The sequence below is a fragment of the Cydia amplana genome, chromosome 6 (genome assembly GCF_948474715.1).
Source record: "Cydia amplana chromosome 6, ilCydAmpl1.1, whole genome shotgun sequence".
NCBI lineage: Eukaryota > Metazoa > Arthropoda > Insecta > Lepidoptera > Tortricidae > Cydia > Cydia amplana.
This window is the reverse complement of record NC_086074.1, coordinates 12,893,725-12,914,664: the sequence shown is the minus strand read 5'-3', so window position 1 is coordinate 12,914,664 and position 20,940 is coordinate 12,893,725. Positions and strand designations below refer to the sequence as shown.

The 20,940-nt window shown below is 36.4% G+C and overlaps 1 protein-coding gene across 3 annotated transcripts in view; it reads right to left on the bottom strand.

Annotated features, from left to right (window-relative positions):
* LOC134648951 (transcription factor Sp9) overlaps positions 1–20,940 on the bottom strand; it is a 99,277-nt gene that overhangs the window by 37,893 nt on the left and 40,444 nt on the right. The window contains exon 2 of one of the 3 annotated variants that reach the window (XM_063503611.1): positions 2,927–2,974. The exons of 1 other annotated variant lie outside the window; for it this stretch is intronic. In XM_063503611.1, the coding sequence (XP_063359681.1) occupies positions 2,927–2,974 (48 nt within the window). Of the gene's footprint in view, positions 1–2,926; positions 2,975–8,696; positions 9,106–20,940 lie in introns of those variants that run through there. One more of the 3 variants, XM_063503612.1, reaches the window with a different exon arrangement.

Below are 20,940 nucleotides of genomic sequence, written 5' to 3'. Positions count from 1 at the left end.
TTCTTGCATATACGCCTACAAATGAATGCTAGCGTGCAAATGATTCCTTTTCCTTTTACATTTAATTCAAGAAATGGCCCTAGCCTTATAAAATGAGTTGGCCAAGCGTATGGAATGCCACAAACCATATTTAGTAGCTTAAGGAATGTGGTCAGCCGATATTAATAAATTTTACGTAAACATTCAGTTATTATACAAATAGAGCTAGATTATGATGCCTACACCCTGTCGCCTTAATTTTGCTTTAAGACTAAACCTGTAGTGCACGGCTAATCAATATAAATTAGGTAGCCGCTTTAATTAATTATCATTAAAATAGGCAAGTAAGTTCATATCTACAATTAGTAAATAAGCTTACAATTTTGTACTGTTCATTCTACGCGGATAAAGTGGGAAGAAAGCACTAACGACTAGACCATACTCAAGACAGGCTCTACTTCCCCCTTTAGAAGACAGAAATACCTTCGTATCTTTATTTGTTATGTGGCCATATTTCCTAGTTTGCCACGCAAGCTTTCACAGCTGAAAAAGCCAATTGTAGAAGACAAAGATACGCTGTATACAGTTTTCTCTGTTTTACTACCTTACGAGTACAATAGCTATTTGTGATATAAAGAGTGGAAAGTAATCAGTTCCAAACGAATTTCGAAAACACAAAATACATCTTGCAACTTAACTATAGGTATCAATAGGTAGGATATAAATGTTATATGTACTTACTAGGTAATTAGACCTCAAAATACATACGTCCATAATCATAAAAGTGAAGTTTTAGATTTATTTTTAATTTATTACGTTCGTGACTTTATGTAGTTAATTTCTTCGTTTTTATTTAAATATAGTGTAGCTAGTAAAAAAACACTTTATTTAACTTTAAATTTAAAGTCAGTATACCCTGTTTACGAAGCAGGAAGACCCGAGCTCAAATCCTTGTAAGGGAATTTGTTTGTACACAAGCCTTAGCCTTATTGAGCTTAGGTACTGTGGGACTAGGTCGATTTGTGTTGGATTGTGTAATGATATTTATCATAGACTGAGTTTTATATTAATTGTTTATAGAACCCCAAAAACGTAGTTGTACCTACGTATTATTTAGCTAAGGCATCGTGTCAATAGTATTTCCATTGCAAAATGTTCTAATGTTGCACATTCGGCCACACGCGTCGGCGCCCGCGGCGGGTTGCAGGTTCAATCCCGCTCAATGCACATTGTGCGCATTATTCATGGAGAGCCCTTTCAATTGAACATTAATGCTTATTCCAATCGAAGATTGTATTCAAACAAAAAGCTTTTAGCGCGGTTTTGCATGGGCGAGCATGTATAGCTAATAGCTATACAGGCTGATTTTAATGTACGTGTAGATATATAAAGTACCTACCTATATGATTCTGACGTAGTTAATGGTGAATATGATGTTAATTAAGTCTCTCAGTTGTAAAATTCAGTATTTTCTATATACATACTTTTTCACAAAACATAATAAATTTAAGTGCCTAACTGAAATAAAAAATTGCTAGTTAAACTTTGGCAAATTACATACATTCATCCCTCACATTAGTGCGTCATACTAGGATTTTACTAAAAGCGATATTGAAACCAGGTTCAGCGTCAACACTATTGATTCTATAAAAAGGCAAAATTACTTTCAAAAGTGTTTAATTAGAAGTAGGTAATTAAATAAAGACTCGGCAAGCGGTGACAAATAGGTGTCAAGTCGGCGCCCTGCGGCGAGGACTGACAGCTAGCTAGGAGAAGGAATATTCGAATAGCGTAAATGTGTATTTTTTTATACGGTGTTCGAGTTGCTTATAGGTATTATGGGTATAGCGTAGAATTGACAGTTAACGGAAAAATGCAATTATAAGTTTAGTTTCAGGTGCTTTGTGAGAGGTATTGTGTGATCCTGAAGTCCTTGTGGACACCTCCTTAAGTTTATTTGTTTTTTTTTGCTAATGGATATTTATAGTTATGAGTTAAACTTATTTGAATAAATATTAATTTTCAATTAAGTACAATTTGGAAAATCCTGACCTTGTAACAAACTCCTTTATGCAGGAGGCAGCAGTCAGATCTATCAGCATCAACTGCCTGGATATTAAAACTCTTGTTATTTTCGGTTAGGTACCTCGATATTCTCGATAGTTACTCATGAAATAGAACTATTAACGGATTATATCGCGTATATTGAATTTATACTACATCCCGACGTTTAGAATCCTTTACAGCGTTCGTGATCAACGGGTGACTGAGGACAAACTACACTGTGCAAAACTACCCACATACAAAATAATGAACCAGATCTTTGAAGTTTATCACTAGAGATATAACAATAACAACAAAAATACTCAGAAAATTATTGTAAAATATCTATATTCTACTTTCTTGGCGTCATTATGCATAAAACTTGGACATTACAATATCTCGAATGGACACTGGCGCGCGCGTGACGAATGAATTTCGCGCCTCTCATCGACCACAATGGCTCGAATCGATGATCGGTATTACCGATTTCGTCATTCGATATTCGTTCCGATATAATTTCTTGGTGTCGTGCCTGGAAAATCGGAATTGTGGAAAGCTTAGCGGTTTTAGAACGGAATATAGATTAACATCAACCTTTTCATACATTTTATCTAGAGCCGTTCTTAAGTACCGTTCCTTGTCATAATCATAATACACTTAGGGCCACTTGCACCATTCATTAACCCGGGTTTAACCGGTTAAATCTGGTGTTACAAAGGTTACCAGTACAATCTGACAATGGTTTAACTAGTTAACCCCGGGTTAGTGGGATGGTGCTTTGGGCGCTTAGGTATTTAAGGAAATTATATTACAGGTCTTTATAAATAAAAATAACATAGATAAGTAACGAGACATGCACAATTCGTTACTGATATATAAACAGATATAATATGACGGTACTTACTAAGATCTTCATGTCCTTGTGATCCGCGGACACGGGGTCGATACTAACCTGAGAACAGAAAATTACAGTTACATAGTTGTATGCAAAGATAATACTTTAAATTATTAGGGAAAACGGACAGACTCCTATAATAGTATTAAAATCATTTTAGTGGAATCATGGATCATATTTTATCACAGATGTAATAAAATACTTTTATCTTATAAGTATAGGTAACTATTCATGACCACCATGTCAAATATAGCAGAGGTATATACCTTGATTTATTTATTTTAACTTACTAGAATGACAAATGTACGAGTACCTATGTAAAAGCAGTCCATAATCACTTGAATTTTTTTTTTGGAAAAGCTGCTCATATAGGTCTCATAGAACATGAACTTGCTATAGCTACTAGACTTAAATAGTTCCTTTTAGAAACAATCCCCATCAAAACAACACATTTCCCACCGTCCATTCCGAAAAAACAGAAAACTAATTAGAAAGTCCCTAAAAAAGACCTATCATAAGTCGGCGTACACACTGAGCGAATTTAATTTGGAGCGTTTTTAATTATGGCGGGAGATTCGTTCGCTGGCTGGTTTCGGCGCCGCAGCGGCCGCCCTGTAATTATGAGCCCGGTAATTGCGAGCGCTCGGCGCGTCCAGTGTATCCTAGCCGAGCCACTGAAACTAGACGGCTTTGGATTTCAACAGTGTAGTCTTTTATGGAACGCAAATTTGGCAGCAGGTATGCAGCGTGTTCAGGACTGCTTTTCTTAGCATCATCATAATTTCAAGTCTTTAATACAGTATAGGTACTCGTATTACAACTAGATCGAGTATCATTTTTATTATTATAGGTACAAACGCACAAGGTGGAAACCCAAATACGTTCTTTCCTTAATGATTACTGCGTGTGATGTGAACAGATTTTAGCTTATCTAAAATGTTTCATGTGTTCTTGTTGTTTTTCATAGTTTAAAAGCGAATGATTAACAATTGTACGCAAACGAAGTTGTGCGCTCAAGTCTGCTAGTGTATTTTAACTTTACTCAAGATTACATTTTCGATATTTTGAATCTGCCCTCATAAGCTCATAACACCAACTTGAGCCTTCATCCAAAGCAAAAGAGTAAATTGCACAAGCAATCGACACTCGAACAATACTCACACACACCGGATACAATTATCATGATACGGACCTAATGCAATAAGTTTAGTATAATAGCACTTCTAATGTATTGTAATTGCCCTTTAGGTAATGTTATGCACTCGGCCACTGCTTTCTAATACTATTTAAAAGGATTGTGTTTAATAACGATGACTGGCCGGATTGAGCTAAAAAATATTTTAAGTATACATTATAATAATTATAGATTAGGCCGATGACTAATATGCACTACTGATGCACCTATCTACTGTTTGGATAAGTTTTTTGTTGGTTAGTTTTATTTTCACCTGCTAAAACGTTACTTCCCGAATAGGTCAAGTAATTGAACACACGCTCAACTAAATATCTACCACGATTTCTTGTGAGCATAAACAAGTAAAGAAACAAGTGAAATAGTAACTAGAATAAGCACTAACTAGGTAATGGGTTTATTTACACGGGAAATAATAATAAATACAAAAAATATAGGACGCAATGTTTACTAAACTACCTAGGTATTTGGCGAAAATATCTCGGTACGATGTATTATAGACAGAAGAGACACATAAATAATATAATATATCTACATAACCTACCTTCACGAAACGAAGTATTGTAGAAGTACTATTTCAGCGCATGTTCTTGAATCGCAACGCTATAGAATTCACTGTCTAAAATTCTCGAATAACGGGTATTTCTTTATTGTTTCGCCGCGTTTTCTGATTATCTGCGATTTGCAACACTAGAGATTTACTCTCAACATGCACTGATTAATAAGGTAGACTGACGATAGTGTAGGTGCAGTAGGTAGGTACCAGTTTTTGCAATGTTATGAAACGACTGTAATAAAATCCTCGTGTTTTCCTCAAAATCTACAACAGTTGTCAATTTACAACAATGTTGACAGTTCTATAAATGTAAGTAAGTGCGAACCGGAAATGTAAAGATGGCCATAAAGATAAATCTGCCTGTTTACACGTGAAGCGCGATGCTTCAACATTTGTTGCCGCTATCACTGCATCTCTGTGATATGAACTCTGGTTGCAATAATTGTGTTACTACACGTGTACGAGGTTTTTTCATTGATGCAAAAGTATTCTTTAAATCGGGATGAATATGGTTTGAAGTCAAATTTAGGTCTGTTTTGTTGGTGCGGATGACCAGTACAACTTTTATGCGGAGACGCCAATAACACAGCAAAAAAAAGGGTTTACCTATAGGCAGAGATGTACAAAATGGTTTTAAAAAAGCATTTAAATGCAAAATGCAAAATACTTTTCAGATTTACTATTTCAAATGCAAAATACCAAATAGTTTTGCGTTTTGTATTTCAAATGCTAAATACAAAATAGGTATTTTCAAAATACTTTTTCAAAATAAAATACCTTTTGACCAAATCTCAGATATTTTTACTTATTTTAGGTACTTATTTATCATGAGAAATAGAGACACAATGCCGAGCCGAACAAAAACGTCTAATAACATGGCACCTTATGCATGACATTTTGGTCATATTTATCAGTAGGTACGCGTATCAATAATGTAAATCATGTAAATGTTTACATTATCTAAATTATCTTGTTGTAGTACAGTACAGTATTTATTAAATATAGAAAATGTAAAATAATCCTATTATGTATCGACCTATAACTGTTTGTTACGAATAATAAATTTCATTTCATTTCATTTCATTTCATTACATAGCCGTTCCAGTATTGTAGGGATAACAACAACACTTCAATATCATAAAAGTAGGTAATCAAATCAAATCAGTAACCACTTCACCAGTGAAATCGAATCGTCGGCGTCAGCGGCGTTGCGTTTCTTAGCCATAGATCATGTTCGTCGTTTTCGTTTGACATTGACACTAGTCAGACATAATAGCCGGTTTAGACTCTCGCGCGATCCACGAGACGAGCCGCGAGCCGCGCCACGAAACGCGAGTGTAAACGGTGGGCTCGCGGCTCGTCTCGTGGCTCGCAAGCTCGTCGAGCTAATATAATTTAAACACTAACGGCACGGCATAAGGTTTATAACCGAATGACAAGCCGAACGCGAGTGCGTCGAGGCGAGCCACGAGCCGAGCCGCGAGCCGCAAGTCTAAACGACTATTGAGACCGTGCACGATGGCAGCGCCGCCTAGCGTTCGCAACGTGGTCGGCGCTGTCAAATAGCGAGCGCAACAAAATAAAGATTATTCCTTAAAAATATTTACTATAATGTACTTAACAATGTGCGGAATCTATTCGTATTTAATGTTAAATACACTTGGTTTTTGCTTCAGTGAAAACAGTAAGAATTATCTGTGTATTTTATATTATTCGGTCAATATCCTTCGTTGTTGTTTCGTTACAAATTCAATGAATAAACGCATGTTTCACTATGTTTTGATGACTCACTTAGTGATCCTTTTCCTGGGGATAGGTACGTACGATGCTTGCAATTATAAAAACTTTGACCTTTTTCGCAGGTTTTAATCAACACATTTTATGTTAAAAATTTATGTTCTCCCGCTTAAGGCACAATGTCTGTTGTGACACTTGTGACAGACGACAGATAACCCTACGTGCCAAAAGTGTGCTTTTGACGGGCTTTAAATAACTAATATTACAATCACTTAATGTTGGTACACTGTATTAGCTATTTTATTAACATACAAGAAAAACTCTGTGTTGACATAGACTAGATAAAATGTTTAGCCATTACGTTGTTAAGCCTGGAATAGTACTATATGGTATAAAAAGCTAATATCTAGCTCGGCGTTGAAAATATATAAAATTTACTATTACGGTTTCGTCCAGTATTATTGCATTTTACCACACAATAGCTATCGTGACCAATTTTTATCGTAAGTATGATTATAAAGCTAAAATAACTGAGAAGTATGGGAATTGACAGAAACACTGATACCAATCTTGTCATTATTGGCCACATCAAGCGCTGCGATCGTTTCGGCTTCCCCTACGGGTGCTTTGCACGGAGCGAATAAGGCGCGCACTCTGACTGGCATGGCTAGCAGTAGGCGCCTCTATCGGTCAAATTCGGCAATACAAGCGTCATTCGTTCATTTCATTTTGTTTGACTGGTAATGTTGGCTAAACTTAATCACAAAGTATTTTGCATTTTGAAATGAATGCAAAATGCAAAATACATCTCGAAAAGTATTTCAAATAAAATACAAAATGCTTTTTACTAAAAGGCATTTAAATGCAAAATACAAAATAGGTATTTTGCATTTTGTATTTGCATTTTAAATAGAAGTATTTCAAATAAATCGCATCTCTGCCTATAGGTACATAACTGGTATTGAAGAAAATATTTGAAAATGTTTTACCTACTTAAATACCTACATAAAAAAACATATCTACCTGCCTCGAATTATATTATATGAGGCTAGTTATTTCGTCTGCAAAAAAAATACTTTTCATTAAAATAAATGCCAACGATTATCTCAATTTAGTTACATATAAGTAAAATTACACCACACAAACACCCGATACAAATGTAATGAAGTTTATAAAATGTATCACTTTACTATTGACTGAATACCAACTAATTATTATTGAACTACACATATCCACACATAGAACCGAGTGAATAATAACCATCTATTATTTTTTATAATCAATATCACCTTTCAACAATACAAAATAGTAGATTATTTCAATGAAATGCTAGATTAGCAGTATGGCTGGAGTCGGACAAAGGAAGAAACGGCGCGATCGCATTGTAGACCGCGGGAGGTGTTTGTACGGTAATCACACCAATTAAATATTTTTATTCCGTACTGCTTTGTGCCTTTGTAGGCATTTCCACGGCCGTCTTTTGTTTGGAGGCAGAGAAGTGACACGGCAGTTTTTTTTTTGCTTTTGACTGTTAATTATTATGCTGTTATTATTTCACCGGGTGAAATGAAAAATTGGTGGTAAATATGTAAATATTAAAATTAGTATACAATATTAATAACTTAATTACATGAAAATTGTATCAAAAATATTCGGTGGCTTAAACCACAAATAGGCCTTAAAATATAAAATTAAGTTTTATTTGCATATCTATTTACTTAAATTTTACAAATCTGATGTTTATTCTGCGTAAATCAACAATAAAAAAATAAGTGGACGATGCCCCATGCAACTTCAGGTTTTTTAATGTTTTATCTTGTAATTTTATAAAATAATATCCTATAAAAAATACAATTTAACGTGTCTAAACCTAAAATTACCTCTAAGTAAACAAATTAGGTACATTTAACAATTTAGTTAGGCGAAAAGGATTTACGGATTGGATCTATGTACACGTTAATAAAATACTTTTAGGTACCTAATGATATATATGATATATGTATTATGAATATTATAGGTAATGGCAATCGTTATAATCAACACACAAAAACTGTTTTTTTTTTATGCAAGATGTAAGTAGTTTCATAGAATTATCAAAACGCTTTGGCATTGCTGAAATCCAAAGATTTTTTTTTTTTAAATACTGTCGGACTTTAATAAAAATCTAAATTTATTTTATACATACAATAAAAAATAAAAGATTATCCTAATTCGATTCCAATAAGATCACTGATTAAAATCAAAATAAGAATCAGCTTTCGAAAACAAAAGCTTCTATGATTTAAAAGCGTTACCTCATTGAAATAATGATTACTCCCATTATGGTTCACGGGGTGCTCCCCGTGCTGCTGATAGTACGCACAATGCATATCGGCCCATCAGAGTTTCCACAAAGATGACGTCACATCACACGCGAAAACCCCAAGAAAATTCGGAGCAATTATCTTAACGGATTGATGCGGCGAACGAATCTCGCCTACTAATTGTAGGGTTCGGGTTTTGGTGTTGCGCGGAGCTGTGTCTCGCTTGCACATCGTGCGTCTCGGTCGGCCCGCGTGGCCCCTCTACGGGTTTGTTTACGCGGGGCGGGCCGTGGGGCGGCCGACGCTGAGGGCGGAGGCTACGATAATGCGATTTTTGAATTGAATCACAGTTTTGACTAGGGTTTGTAAGCCTTTCAGTTAGTCCATAGCATATAGTTACATAACATTATTTAAAAAACTTGACCCCTTTTATTGTGGCATGTTTAAAAGCGATGTTTTACATTGTGTTGATATTCTAATGTAATGCACAAAGCATTGTGAATATAATTAAAGCAAAAATAAACTTATTAATGATAAGTTCTTACCTATCCAATAAGTAGATCGAGGTTTTGAAAAAGTTCCTAAAAATATTTTCAAATATAAAAAAGCCATAACTACTGTTTGCTACTCTTAAATCAAGCTGCTCTGTAAATCAAGCCCTTTGAAGCAATAACCCGGGTAATTTCCTCGAGTTTTAAAGATTCTGCTGAAGCAAGATTACCCGCCGTAACCCATGTTGTGACAAATAAAGTATACTGAGACATAAAATGCGACCATAATATGAACGGATTTCACAAATAATAAAAAAAGGGTTACCTAAGTGTTCACGTGCGTTTAAAACTTAAACGAAGGGTTAAAAAAGAAAAACTCCTCGAGCACGAATTTGGGCGGAAAACTAGTAATTAAAATGAATAATACTCCGATGTCATAAATCATGAAAACCACGTGGAAAGAAACATGATTTATCGTTTTAACTCGACAAACGAGGAAATGTTATTATTTGTGTTCTGTAAGTAGGTGAATAAAGGGAAAAGTGAAGCTGGTTCAAATGTTTAACCAAAAAAATTTTTATATTAGATTTTTTTTTAATGTGCAAATAAATGATTATGATTATGATTATCGTATATGTAGCTATGTATTAGGTTGGTAACTTGGTACTAACTATATGATTAGTTAGTAGTAGCACACAACTTTACAAGTTCGCTTTTGATTTGACGTAAATTATTGTATACCTAATATGTACCTATGTACCTACTCCATCCACTTTTTCTTGTTCCTGTGTTCCTGTGGCAACCATCAAAACCCTGTTAAGTTTCCTATTCTAAATTCTCTTACATTATTTAAATTCACCGCTAAAATTTTGCAATGAAAGAGATTTTGTCTGTACAAAACTGATTTTTGGCAAACAATGATGATAAATTATTCTATTTAAACAAGCAGTTAGAGGGACGTAATTAATAATTAGTGTTAAAAATATTTACGCAATATGCCTTTGCGTGTTTCGATGCATGATTTTTAAATTCGATCATAAATAATTACTTTTACTTCGGATAATGAATGTACTTTTTTCAGATTCAGAGGTAATAAATGTTTCCGGTTCATAATAAAGAATATCGGGATCGTTTCCCCGCGACTATTATAAAAATTGGTCCATTTTTTATCGTCCCCAATCTGTGCGGGGGCGGATACGGCTCGTATGACAGGATACACTTTCCTCCACTATTACTTCTTCCAATTCTAAATTGTGATATGCACCATAGACCCTACAAGGCTTATACGACTGTATGAATTTAGATAGTTGTACTGATATCACGCGAAATCTACTCGAGTTCGTAACAGATGTGCCTTTGATTTGTATTTACGGAGTACAAATTGCTTTTAATAGAAGACGTCATTAAATTATGTCACATGTAAAATGAATGAGATTTTGCCCATATTTTTTAAATCATTACAGTAATGGTAGTTGGATAAAGTCTTAAGTTTATTACTAAAGTAAATATGTACATACTTATCTATTTGCTTACTACACTATAATTACCTAGTTTTACTTTTAGCAACCATGTTTATGTTTAATTACCGTACGTAATATGTTTATTAGGCTTTCAATCTACTAACCATGACAAATCATTACGAATAACCAGCTGGAATCAGAGTAGGTGAGACTCCCTGAAAGAAGATTACTAAAGTGTCATTCTATGGAACTTGCTAACTATGTAAACAATATGGCGGTTTGTTTACATAGTTAGCAAGTTCCATAGAATGACACTTTAAACACAAACTGGTCCCGCGTCAGCACATGAATTCTAGTGCCCTTAGTTAATAGCCATCAGCTTGCCCAAAGTCACATAATTAAACAAAACGTAAACAGCCTCTCGCGCGTGGACTAAAGTCGTTGTAGATGTCTCCAGCGATAGGGGAGTATTTTGTATGGATTATAGAATAACATGCGCAAATGATAGTGATTACACTGCCGTGGGTGCCGCGCGTGCGTCGTAATTATTGTAATCTCGCGCACGCTGCGCCGGCGCGGCCCTCGTACTACTGTTACTCTATTGTTCCCGTTAACACTTATTCACAAAGCTTTCAACGAGGTTGGGGAAAATGGAGCTGAATGAGCCGCCGCTGGGGTTTTCAGAGCTTACGTCGTTGTGGGTATTGCGTCACGTGTTGCTATATATAGAAACTAGTATACAGTTTGACTTTGTTATGTTTTGACCACACTCTGAAAGGATGAATGCATATGTAGATAAATGCATTGTAAGAAATCTTTAAGTACTTATTGAAGTTGATAGATAGGCAGTTGAAGTGGGTCTGAATAAATGTCGAGTAGTTGAAACGATTACAAAATGTTACAATAAAAACCTAAAGCCGCTGGTGCTTTTCTATTTCAACCACAAACATGTGCTTAATTGCAGCTAAATTAATATTCGCTAGCAAAAACTTGTGAAGTTGAATTTGTTCGTTAAATAGATAAAAATATGCTAAATAACAAAATTATTATTAATTTGTTTTTTAGAATGCTAATTGTTTCACTATAATGACAAGCGTCACAATCATAGTTCCCGGCAAGCGCGTGCACAAAGCGACGCAGGCGCATCTGGCGCACCGCCCTCCGCCCAGCTTCGCAACTGCCATGTAAAAACCTCTATCCTTCGATCTACAATGACCCATATCCAACAAACTCCATATGCATATATGACTTTGTTTTCGTGAGCTTTACTCTTGTTTAGATCCTTCAAAAGAAAAACAAATTTGTTCAATATTCAATTCTAACACTGTTTTGTTTGGATTCAAAATGAACGCAGATTTTATATTCGTTTCACTTTTATGTTTTTAAGGTGCGTTACATTATTTTAATTATTCTTTGTTGTTATTGATGGAATGGATTAAGGGTAGGCGTGGCAAAATTGGAGAGCATTTTGTGAGTATAATAATTGTTTCGACATGTTGAGTTACGGCGTCTTAACTTTAATTGTACCTAACCAGCTAACAACTGAAAGTAGGTACACCAATTTTATTCTGAGATGAATCGATATATTTTTGATATTTAGTCGTGGGTAAAGTAGGAAAATAGCATTACTGTTAGGTATATTTAATACTAACGGAGGTATCATCCTTACTACGGTATAGCTGCTATTGCAACCCTTCTTCATTCGTCTCCTTCTTAGTCTTTCTCTTCTACCTGCATTTGAATGCTTGAATCTTGGTGATAAATTCGTCACTGTATCAGCCCCCCATTCGTGACATAGATCACTTTATTTCTTACAAATACGTATATTTTCGTCACTCGTCTATATAACATAGGTACTCGTAGTGGGTAGAGCTTGCAAATGGTTTGAAAGGGTGCGTCCGGTTGCAACATTACACCAACTTCCACTTCATTCACGCACAGGCACAATAAAGTTTCGGATTACCATTCCTTATGCAAAAGGTGCAATATATTTTTGAACTATTATCACAGAAAATGGCATATTTGAATAATAAAATTCAATGCACCGAAAAGCGCAATGAGTGACACTGACACTGCTATACAAGATTGAGATATGAGTTATAGAATTTGACGATTGTATTAAAGCAAAATATTGTGATCTGGATTGAATTCGATTTTATCGAACCGTAGATAATCTCCGGCGATACACTTAGGTACTGGCTACCTAAACGTCCGATATTCATTCAAAACACGTGTGATCTTTCGGGCGTATTGTTGTCATGGATTCCGCTTAGCCCCATTGAGATCTTTGTCAACGGTTAGATATTTGACGACCGTTTCCTATGCAAAATCTCTTGTAATCCCGGAATAAAGATATCCATCAGATATTCATCTGAATGCTTCCGCTGAGAATGGGACGACGGACAATAACGCGTCGAACACGAGATGTTCACTTGACGGGGATATTGAAACGTCATCCTGAGTGTTTACAAGCATAATAGGATTAAGAGTTAAGAGCGATTGTGTTTTGAAATATTGCAGTTTATTGTTGCACTCCTTGCTTACAGAACCGTGAGATTATTTAAGCTGGGATTTGCATGCAATTTCATTGATTTTAGTAAAATTACCTAAGCATTGAAATATATAGTTTGTTAAATGATGGTTGTCTAGATGATATTAAATAGAATTGACAAAAATGATTTATGTCCAACGCTGACGTACTTATTCAAAGTACCAGTAGTGGTGTAAAGACGTAAAATATTATACTTTGTTTATTAGCAAACATTGGTATATTCTGGCCGAGTTAAAATGTAACAGTATACACAATCTGATTTGATTCGGAAGACTTTACCGTTGAGCTGAAATATGGTCCCAAATACATGTAATGCATAGTCTTATACGCAAATAAACATGGTCTATTCGAATAAGTTTGTAACTGGAATTAAGAATAAGACATAGACACTAGGGTAAAAGCAGGCATGCTATGGGTACATCATAAAATGCATTTATGTATCGTTTGCGTGTGTATGTGCAGCGCCCGGCGCACTCGACGAGCGTAGCGCACATGACAGCGAGCGCGCCGCGACGTGCCAAACAACAAAATAAACCAGCCAACCCGTGTAATAATGGTGTTTCCACCCTGTAACAATAACTACATAATAGTCGAGAGCTTTTACGAGCTTTTGTGAGGTTGTCGAAGCTTCCACTTGGCATTTTTTGTGTTGGCCTCCGCGCAGAGCTTTCGCACTATATTTTATGATTGTAAACTTATATTTATTGAATACTTAGACATATGTATACTCCCTTTTATGAATGTATTAAAAAAAGGCCCTTAAAATGATTTTTTTTTGTGGCTAGTTCGTATTTCTGCTTCAACGTATACCCTTGCAAACGAGTATCTTCGGGTAAGGGATCATAATTCATTTATCGAGTAATAGCTTAGTTTTAATTCAATGGTGTAGGTGTAACAACTTGACATCCCACCGAGGCCCGAGACAGTGACAAACAACCCGAGCCATATAAGAGCACACTTCATAAAAGCGCTCAATATGAGACCATGGGTCGTATCCGCACTCGTGATTAATTCGACCAATATATAAGGGAAAGATAAACTGGACCATTAAAGATGTAATAGCGGTTGCCGAGGGAAAAAATAAATTGAATTATTAAGTGCTCACGTTATCAAATACGAAAAGTAAATGAAAACATTGAATACTTGCCCCTCTCCAGGTTTTATGCTAATTAATAGTTAGTACTTACTTAATATCCAAGACAAGGAATTTACACGAAGTCTTTGACTTATTTATGAGATCCTATAAGTAAAATAAAAAATAAGTTAAGTGACAAAATCGTAGCTGTAAAATAAAAATCATCATTATTGATTCGAATAGTATATTATGCGAGTGGAAGACAGAGGGCACTACGTCTCGGTGTGGATGGCGCGCTGTGTAGATAAAATTAGCGGCCATTATACTGCGCAACACTCGAAAGACTTTATTAATTTACCGCCACGAACTACGCCTCCAAATACCCAAGATGGCCTAGCGATAGATTTATTAATTATTAAGCATTATGGTCCCATATCGTTCCCGGACCGTGCATTAATTATACAATGTGCTCAATATCGAAGTTGGAGATTGCAACAGGGCTGTGTGTTGCGGCAGTAAACGAATATAGTTTTATCATTTTTTTTTATATACATGGATCGTTTTCCTGGCCCCCTGTGTTTGCACGTGTTTAACTGTTTACCGGAGTCGTAAACACCATTTTATAACTGATATCTATACTTAAAAGAGTTTTATTGCTTTTCATCAGCTTAACTGAGTGACAACAGCGGAGATAAAGCAGAACTTTAAAACTAAGTTAATTTCCAGTACAAAGAATAACATTAAGGTAAATTTAGGACGTTTAAAGACGAGCACGGCGGCGGGTGTTGGGTGAGGGGCAGGAGGGGGTCGATAGCCGCAATAAATCAAGATATTATCTGCGCGCGATCATTACGTTACAACCTCGCCAATACTAAAGGGTGAGTCGCCGGCCCTGACGGATATATGGACTCGAGCCTTATGCAGTACTTGCGTGTGCGTCCGTGAATTTAAAGTACAAAAATAACAAAGGCGAAGTTTAGCCGTTTCTTGGAATTATCAGAATCTAAATACATTTTTTATAAATGCTGGTGTCCAGATTAATCATAAACTTGCACCCAAACGTATATTTAAAAGATTTAAATCCATATATCCCAATTTCGAGATCTAAAAGAAATAGTCAATGATGCTACAAACTATAATTACACACTGCAGCTTATAATTTCGTAGCCATTCATTAAAATTCAACTAAAGACGAACAAAGTTGAACGTGGAACACAAATCAAACGCAACTCGCCGATGGCCAGTGGCTCCATAAATCACGGGCGCGCTTAGGCCTTCTTAGCTTTTCTAGATAGAGATTTATCCCGTAATAACATGTTGTTTTTCAGTAAATCAACCGCCGAATTATCCGGTAGAGGAGGCATGATTAATCGACGGGCTGCCGGGGTAATGGCGCTGCCCGCGGAGTCGCGAATAGATCGCTCTACATAGTCACCCGCCAGTCTTATGTCAAGTTGAAGGTCGATAGACAAGTGTTCTGGAAAACACGACTTAGTACCAATATATTTCATTACATTGGAATTGTGTTAGTAACTATGTATTTCATGAAATAAAATTTATTGCAAAGACCTTCTCTGTTTACAATAAACCACGTCCAAACAACAATCAGAATACTTTCATTTTAATCGAATTAAAAAACATTCTGTTACCATCAAATAATTTGAGTCACAAATGCAATGGTGAATTTATCGTAATTCTACAAAAACATGTTTATGCAGTATGAACAAACTACAAATATTGTATAATTCATGTGGATTTAATTTCGTTCCGCCCATTGACATTTCCAAAAGCGATTAAATTGTGTAAGTAAATACAACTGTAGGCATATGAAAATACAATTAAACAGGTTCTAACAGACTTATATGTATCCGAGGCGGTTGTAAGAAATTATCGAAATAAGTTAGCCATGGGAAAGCTTCGGCGGCCATCTCCGCGCGCAGTCGATATCGCCAGAAGAATGCAATTATATCAAAACGAGCCTTTGCCCATTCAGCGCTCACTCGACATGATCTCATCGCGCTGTAACTGCTCAAAGATTAACTTTAATTAAACGCTATCTTTAATTAAAATTACACGCGCCTGACCATATTTCATATAAGTAAATAAAATACTTTTGTTGTGCATCTAGGAAGTCTTTATTAAGATTGCGATTGCAAAGAGGCGGGGTAGGCCACTTGTTCGAGAATTTGAATAATTGGTGTATTACAAGTTCAAGTTATTAAGTTAGAGCCAAATAATACAGGCATTCCATGATATAATTACAATGTATTTGTGAAGCGAGTAGCCGTATGCCAACTATTAGTGCCAAAAAACGCGTCTAACGTCGTGTTTTAGTTTAGCCGAACAGCCGAAATTAATGTTTCAAAACTTTTTATTTCTCTTACCAAAATTACCATTAACCTACCTAGTGCTTCGCAAGTGTTACATATTTAGGTATATGGTATATGAACCTACCAACCTTACATCCTGTACCTATCTATGTACATCAAAAGAAAACCAAGTTCATGTTCCTTAACATAAAGATAACTTAGGACTTGTACACTACACTAGGTAGGAACTACTACAAAAAATATTCCTCAATTAGATGAGAACTCCGCAGAGATTGCAAGTGGCGGGAATGGTGCGGAGAATGCAGACCGCGAGCCATATCCAAAAAGCGTCCGAGTGCCGAAGTTTGCATACACCGCGTATCGGCCATATTTCAACCGTAATGATAGCGAGCGAGCGTGATAATAATTGTTATTACTATGATCCACATCTGCTATTATTTTATAATTGAGGGCTTTTGCGTGAAACCCTGCAATTATAAGAAGAGCCTGAAGCAACGTGCAACGAGGTGCGCGCGTTTTTGCCTCCTTCCCTAAATTATGATATATTTACTAAAATTCGTTCCTGCCGCATTCGTTGGATAAATCTTGACCGCTAATACGATAAGGGAAATTTATTCTCATTTAAGGTTATCCTTTTGAAATTTAAATTATGAGGTGGCAATCGTTTGCTTTGGAAAGGTTTTGATGATGGATCCACTATTCACTCAAAAATTAGATTAATTTTATGGTAATTTCTACTTAATCAAAATATACATTTCGTGATATCTGTGTATAGGTACATACCTACATACCTATATATAAACTTATTGCTGATATTTAATGGATAAGCCGTTCGCTCAGCCTTCAAAAGTTTAATCGGCCAAAATCTACACCGTCCCTTCCTCTTCTCTCCCTTTGAAGGTCTGAGAATGGAGAGTTCATTATTTATTAGGAATATTAGTCAATTTTTATTTAGTCGAAAAAAGCGGGCAGCGACGGCGGGACGGGACCGCTGCAATTAAGTGCGGCAACCCTGTAATTATGGACAGTAAATTTCTGGACGCAGCCTGGACGCGTCGGCGGGTACCTCTATCTGCCGCGAGAGGATTAGCTCACCCGTTGGACGCTTTAACTTTTAGATTACGCTGAAGAAATTAGCATTCCTGATTATTGTTGTCTCAGTTTTTGGATGCGGTGCAAAATTTTGCTGCAGTAACCTAATATGGAACCTGATTTCTTTCAGTAAGCACTCTCTATCATAGGTACATACTTATTCATCGTTTTCGTTAAATAATGCATCCAACTTTATTTGCTAATGTACGTCATGGCATTTTTTTATATTTTCTTTCAATAAACAACGGGGGCGTGATTATTTTGATTCATACAATAAATGACTGGCGTAACAAAACAAGTAAAATACCTATAAGAAAAACAAAAACTTTGACAGGACAAATGATTCCCTACACAACTACTAAAGTTTTTATAGGAATAATTAGGAGAATTTTAATTTTCACATTAGCATTAATTTTACAGCTATCATTCGTAGACAGATAATGAAACAAAGGCTCCCCTATCATGGAATACGTAACCGTTAAAATGTCGAAAACTTCTTGTAGTAGACTTGCCCGGGAAAAAACTAAGGTTAATTACATGAGGGCTCTATCGCGACCGCATCGCTGCCTCCTAATTATCTCTCTTATTTAAATAATTTTGGGGACTAGTTGTTTGATATTCATATACGTTAAGTTTTCTTGCTTTAACCGCGTTTTTATTATTAAGAACTATATTTCGGTGATCAGTTTGACATATTGCTTAGAGCTATAACTATTCAACCTGCTTTTTCGATTAAGAGGCCTTTGGGTCCGAATTCCAAGTATTTTGCTGTAGGTAAGTAATGAAATCTGTACTGTCTCAAATGAAGATATCTCATTGTCAAGAGAGATAACCTCTACAATGATTTACTGGTTATTCTTTCGTTAGATCAAGTGCAGAAAATATTTATGCATTAAACTACGAGCACTATAAGGGGGCGTTATCAAAATGTAATAAGTAGCTCGTCAGAAAAGTTTCACGTCGATATTCATAACAGGAAATGGGTAGATAGTTCATATCTACGCTGAAGCGTGTCGATCTTTGACCCTCATTCATTCACAATTAGGCTCATGTCGTGACACCCAGTGTGTCGCTGTCGAGATTTGGTCACAATGGCCTTCCCGCCATGATTCGGCGGAATGTCGAACCATTCATACGTACACACGTGCCTCTAACTAGGCGCTTACACATGCATGTGGCACAAGTGGTCTTGTTCGTCAATTACAGACAAGGTGATCAAGGCAGAAACTCACTTTCTCTATGTTCTGTAGGTATTACGAGTAGGTAGGTACAGTTGAGAGAAACGACTTATGTCCTTTTTCTAACGATTTTGGATGTGATTCACATAAGCAAGCGCCCTTATTAAGTAATTCTGATAAGGGCTAACAATTTTTTGGTGAACAGCAATATTTGTTGCTATCTTTTCTGATATTTATCATATTAAACTTATGTGCTTCTAGTGAAGATCAAGTCAGTTCTAAAACTGAGTCAGGTATGCGAGTTTTAGTTTTGTTTGTTTCCGATTTTCTATCATTTTAAATATCAAAACAACGCGAGGTATACCTAAATCGAATGAACATTGAACACCTATATGTTCTGAAATATGTATCACATACGCTTAACATAAATCAGAGATTTCATAACCAACAATCGCCCGTATAAAAGAAAATAATTTTATTTCATCGATAAAATAAATCGTGTCGGAGCAATGGACTTTCCAAAAAGAAGAGAGGGCCGGGCCGGGCCGGCTGCGCCAATGGCGACCTGCGACCTGCTATTTGCATACAATGCGCGTGGGCGCAGGACGCATTCCCGCGCGTGCGCTAGAGCAGCCTACAAATGCTACATGCCTGTGTTGAACGTCACGCATGCATTTCATTTACGAAGGTCCGTTAGTAAAAATGACAGATTAGTAATGATGGGCTTGGGTTCTGTTTTGGCTTGATATTTTTGCAACTCAAGCTATCTATGGCATGGCGAGACAATTTAATGAAAATTTTACTATTGATCTTCTTCCTCGCGTTGTCCCGGCATTTTGCCACGGCTCATGGGAGCCTGGGATCCGCTTGGCAACTAATCCCAGTAATTGGCGTGGGCACTAGTTTTTACAAAAGCGACTGCCATCTGACCTTCCAACCCAGAGGGTAAACTAGGCCCGAATTGGGATTAGTCCGGTTTCCTCACGATGTTTTCCTTCACCGAAAAGCGACTGGTAAATATCAAATGATATTTCGTACATAAGTTCCGAAAAACTCATTGGTACGAGCCGGGGTTCGAACCCGCGACCTCCGGATTTCAAGTCGCATGCTCTTACCGCTAGGCCATCAGCGCTTCCTAGGCCACCAGCGCGAAATTTTTACTATTGATATCAGATTAAAATTGTACCGTATGCGTTTCACTTACGCGAAACGGATGCAAGCGCACAGCGACACAATGTGGACACAATCACACACATTTGGTTTATCAGACTGGAATAAGATTCGACCAACATTATTGGGTCGTATGTATGTATGTAAATCACTTTATGGCACATAAACAAGATTACATAAAACGGACAAAACAAAACAAAAACAAAAATGTTATGTACAAAGGCGAACTTATCCCTAAAAGGGATCTCTTCCAGCTAACCTTTTAGAACATATATGAGGTAGTCATACCTAATGTATATTTGACCAACCAAAATATATAACAGTAGTTTATCATTTAGGTAAACTCTTGTCGTGTCGACTACCCTAATAATACAAATACAGTAGGTACAATCTCACTAATCCGGCACTAATGCTGACACAAGAGAGCCGGATTACTGGATTTCGGATTATTGGAATTTAGAGCGAATCTGCATGTAATTGATGTGATTTTTAATATGTTGTAGTTTAGATTCGATGCTTAATTTATTTCGGCATTGGCATATCGAGATTTAGCTATGGTGCGTATTTTATTTAAAATAACGTTTTATCTGGATATTCCGAATGTGACCTATCAAAGTTGCGTTTAACGTCCATGTAATTCACCCCGAATGTCAGTATCGGCCCGTTTCAGCCAGGGCCGGACTGCATTGCAGTTGCCCGCGAGATTTATTACGCAAGAGCTCTCCCTCGACGCTCGCATCGAATCACGCGCATTGATTAATGTGCCGCCTGATCTATTTACTGACCATGTGACTGCGCCACATTGCCTGTCATTGGAGATGAATAGTAATTCAGTTGAGGTTTTGTTTTACGACGTACACATTCATTTCATTTCGTGGCTTATTAAAA